Below are 5,000 nucleotides of genomic sequence, written 5' to 3'. Positions count from 1 at the left end.
ACAACCACTACCATCATCATCATCACTACCACCATATCACCACCACCAACAGCAACCACAACGGTCATGCCATCACCTCATGCATGGCAATCATCAGAAGGTCCTTGGTGTCTCTAGAATATACCCCTACAGACCATCATCATCACCACCACCACCACAACCACCACCATCATCATCACCACCACCACCACAACCACCACCATCATCACCACCACCACAACCACCACAACCACCACCATCATCACCACCACCACAACCACCACCATCATCATCACCACCACCACCACCACAACCACCACCATCATCACCACCACCACAACCACCACCATCATCACCACCACCACAACCACCACCATCATCACCACCACCACAACCACCACAACCACCACCATCATCACCACCACCACAACCACCACCATCATCATCACCACCACCACCACAACCACCACCATCATCATCATCATCACCACCACCACAACCACAACTACAACCACCACCATCATAATCATCACCACCATCATCATCGTCGCTACCACCACTATCATCACCACTACCACTAACAACAACGACCATGCCATCACCTCATGCATGGCAATCATCAGGAGGTCCTTGGTGTCCTTGGAATCCACGCCCACAGACCATCATCATCACCACTACCACCACCAACATCACCACCACCACAATCACCACCACCACCACTATCACCAACACCACCACCAACAACAACAACTACAACGCCATCACTTCGTGAATGACAATCATCAAGACATCCTTGGTGTCTCTAGAATCTACACCAACATACCACCATCATCACCACCACCACAACCACCACTATCATCATCATCATCATCATCACCACTACAACCACTACCATCATCATCATCATCATCACCACCACAACCACCACAATCATCGTCACCACCACCACCACCACCACCACCCTCATCATAATCATCACCACCACCACCACCACCATCATAATCATCACCACCACCACCACCACCATCATAATCATCACCACCACCACCGCCACCATCATCATCATCACCACCACCACCACCACAACTACCACAATCATAATCACCACCACAACCACCACCACCACCATCATCATAATCATCACCACCATCATCATCGTCGCTACCACCACTATCACCACCACCACCACCACTAACAACAACGACCATGCCATCACCTCATGCATGGCAATCATCAGGAGGTCCTTGGTGTCCTTGGAATCCACACCAACAGACCATGGCTCGTCGGCATCAAAGTGGATGTCTCCTGCCAGGTCCACGTCCCCTGGCGGGAAGGCATGCGCCAGAAGCTTCCCTGCAAAGATGGGGGACGTTTGAAACGTGGCGAAATGCATGGCAGTCACCCATGTCCGACTGTGAACATCAGAACTAGCTGAGGAGCCAACTGCTGTCCTGACTATCTGGGCAAGAGTTTTCATGATGGTGGAGAGTTGTTTTGTTCAAGTTACATCCCCCGCATTCTCGGTGAGTAGATAGGTAATGGGTGAATGAATAAATGAACGGAGTGATAAATTGATAAATGAATGAATAAAAATTTGATTAGAAGTAAACACTACACTGTACTACACTACACTACACTACAATAAACGCGCGCGCACACACGCACGCACACACACACACACACACACACACACACACACACACACACACACACACACACACACACACACACACACACACACACACACACACACACACACACACACACACACACACACATCACACGCATACACACACACACACACACACACACACACACACACACACACACACACACACACACACACCTTTGCCGTCAAAAGCGTTCCCATTGCCGTCACCGTGTTCGCGACTCCAGAAGGAGACCCGGATGTCAGGGTTCAAGGGGTCATAGTTCACGGTCAGCTGACTGGGTTTCGACCACGTGTCAAAGGCCTTCTTCAATGTCCGCCTGAATATCACACACAAGGTCAAGGTTGTTTTGGGGGGTTTTTTTTTGTGGTTTTTTTTTTTTTTTTTTTACTGGGGCATAAATTTGACCAGGAGTTTTTTGCATTCATGACCAGCGTGTTAAAGGGGCAACATGTATCTCTGTGTGTGTGTGTGTGTGTGTGTCTGTCTGTCTGTGTGTCTGTGTGTCTGTCTGTCTGTCACTGTCTGTGTCTCTGTGTGTTACTTCTGTGTCTGTGTCTCTGTGTGTGTGTGTGTGTGTGTGTCTGTGTGTGTGTGTGTGTGTCTGTGTGTCTGTGTGTCTGTCTGTCACTGTCTGTGTCTCTGTGTGTTACTTCTGTGTGTGTGTGTGTGTGTCTGTGTGTGTGTGTGTGTGTCTGTCTGTCTGTCTGTCTGCCACTGTCTGTGTGTGTGTGTGTGTGTGTGTGTGTGTGTCTGTGTCTGTGTGTGTGTGTGTGTGTGTGTGTGTGTGTGTGTGTCTGTGTGTGTGTCTGTGTTGTGTCTGTGTGTGTGTCTGTGTTGTGTCTCTGTGTGTGTGTGTGTGTGTGTGTCTGTCTGTCTGTCTGTCACTGTCTGTGTCTCTGTGTCTGTCTGTGTGTGTGTGTGTGTGTGTGTGTGTGTGTGTGTCTGTCTGTCTGTCTGTCACTGTCTGTGTCTCTGTGTCTATGTCTGTGTGTGTGTGCGTGTCTGTCTGTCTGTCACTGTTTGTGTCTCTGTGTCTGTGTGTGTGTGTGTGTGTGTGTGTGTGTGTGTGTGTGTGTGGCTGTTCGGGAAGGCTGTTTGCATGGATGCGTGCGTGCTTGTGCTTGCTTCCGTGCTTGCGTATGTGTGTTTGTGCGCGTGTATGTGTTAGTGCGTGTGTACATATACGTGTGTGCATATGTATATATATATGTGTGTGTGTGTGTGTGTGTGTGTGTGTGTGTGTGTGTGTGTGTGTGTGTGTGTGTGTGTGTGTACGTGTGGAGGACCAAGAAGAGGAAGGCAGAAGAAGCAAAAGATGAATAATAACCAAAAAAAAGATAGAATGATATACAGACAGAAAATTAGCGACGAGGGCAGAAAACAGACAGACAGACAGACAGACAGACAGGCAGGCAGGCAGGCAGGCAGGCAGGCAGGCACATTTACACAATGGAAGAAAGACAGACATATATAAAAAATTATAGAGAGACAGACAGACAGACAGACAGACAGACACAAACACAAAGAAAGAGACCTGAAAAAGACATTGATTTGATTTGATTTGATATGGATACTTATTATGTAGCGCATATCCTCGGTCGGCGGAGATAAAGTTTTAAAACGCTTTACAAACTCAGGGGTGTGGGGTGTGTGTGGGGGGGGGGGGGTCATTTGCACAACAGGCTCCCCTTCCCCCCTTCCCCCGTGCGCCCTCCCACCCCTCCCCCCGCTCCCCCACCCATCCACCAACCTGGGTTGGGTATGGAGCCGACTGACGGCTGCCATAAGGGCTCAGAACATTCTACAGGCGGACGGACAGACACACTAACAGACAGGAGCACAGACACACAGACGCACACAGAGGCACACATTGACCGACCACTGTGTGTACACGGACAGTTTGGTGAAGAATCGTGTGGGTCTCCATGTGATTTGCCTTTGAAGCCACTTGTAATCTGCAACACAACAGACATGGAATGGCGATCAGGCAGAAAAAAAAAGAAGAAAAAAAATGAATTAGTGAATTAAAAGAATACACACTGACTGACTGACTGAAACCATTTATTGTCAGATTAACTGTTTGTTGTACTGACATTTTCGCAACCATGTGAATAAAATATTAACTGAGCAACACAAGGAAATTCTGATTTGAGGGAAGGTATGATTTAAAACAAAACAAACAAAAAAACAACAACAAAAAACCATATCTAACAAATCAAGTTACCAAATTTCATTAATATCATTATCTCCAAAAATTATTCTAACGCACACACATACACACATACGTTTCTCCCCCACCCTCTCCCTACCTACATCCATGCATGCACACAAACGCCCATTATAATTCCCCCACCTCATTCCCCTGGCCATTCACTCACACACACACACACACACACACACACACACACACACACACACACACTCACTCACTCACTCACACTGTCTCTCACTCTTTCTCATCAAATTAGGGTTTCGTAATGTAATCAAGACGACATATTACATGTTAGGGTCGAACAGTCCCACTAATTAGAATAATGGGAACTTTGCTCTACAAGTAAATCTGTCTGTGTCTGTCTCTCTATCTATCTCTTTGTCTATCCCCCACCCCCTCTCTCTCTCCGAGTGTGTGTGTGTGTGTGTGTGTGTGTGTGTGTGTGTGTGTGTGTGTGTGTTTCCATTGCAATGGCAAATCATGTACAGCTTAGACTTTTATGAAGGACTATGATTCTCAAACTAGGAGGCTGGATTGCACTGGCTCTTAGTGCTGCAACCTTGGGAGCTAGATGGCATTTGGGAGCCCTCCCCAACGCTGACCGTCCTAAAACCCTTTTGGCCGAGAGAGTGGGGATGTAACTTGGAACTGGGCAAGACACTCTCCACTATAATCAAATTCCAGCCCAGATAGTCGTGACAGCAGTTGCCTCATCTGCTGTTCTGATTGTGTCATGATCGGACACAACTGACTATCATGCACTACCTTAGCCTTGACTTTTCTCAGCCTACCCACAAGGCAGTGGGGCCATTTCCTCATGACAGAAAGACTCTTGGAGGGTGGAGGTGGGACGTCTCCTTACCCGTGCATGTCCAGAGGACCTACCTGCTGCCCAAGGCTTCAGACAAGACAACGGACAAACTAACCGACAGACAGATAGACAGAAAAGCAAACAAACGAACAGACAGACAGACCAACCACACCCACTCACCATACATGTTCATTTGCTTCGCCTTTTTCGCGGCGTAGCGTTTGACGCGCCGGCCCACGTGACTTCCGTTCCCTGACGTCACTTCCGGAAGGTGATCAGACCCAACGTCCGGGTTCCCGCAGCGAGGCTGCCGCATCAGTCGCCA

At 48.3% G+C, this 5,000-nt stretch overlaps 1 protein-coding gene across 1 annotated transcript in view; it reads right to left on the bottom strand.

The window, feature by feature from the left end:
- The window catches only part of LOC143301974 (stromelysin-2-like), a 62,351-nt gene that overhangs the window by 8,363 nt on the left and 48,988 nt on the right, over positions 1 to 5,000 (bottom strand). The window contains exons 4-7 of the mRNA XM_076616456.1: positions 4,856 to 5,000; positions 3,532 to 3,607; positions 1,826 to 1,968; positions 1,196 to 1,332 (exon numbers count right to left, since the gene is read on the bottom strand). The exon at positions 4,856 to 5,000 is cut by the window's right edge and continues 55 nt beyond it. Coding sequence (XP_076472571.1) covers positions 1,196 to 1,332; positions 1,826 to 1,968; positions 3,532 to 3,607; positions 4,856 to 5,000 — 501 coding nt within the window. The remainder of the gene's footprint in view (positions 1 to 1,195; positions 1,333 to 1,825; positions 1,969 to 3,531; positions 3,608 to 4,855) is intronic.

The sequence above is a fragment of the Babylonia areolata genome, chromosome 28 (genome assembly GCF_041734735.1).
Source record: "Babylonia areolata isolate BAREFJ2019XMU chromosome 28, ASM4173473v1, whole genome shotgun sequence".
Taxonomy (NCBI): Eukaryota; Metazoa; Mollusca; class Gastropoda; order Neogastropoda; family Buccinidae; genus Babylonia; species Babylonia areolata.
The sequence above is the reverse complement of the archived record's forward strand: the minus strand, read 5'-3'. Positions and strand labels throughout refer to the sequence as shown.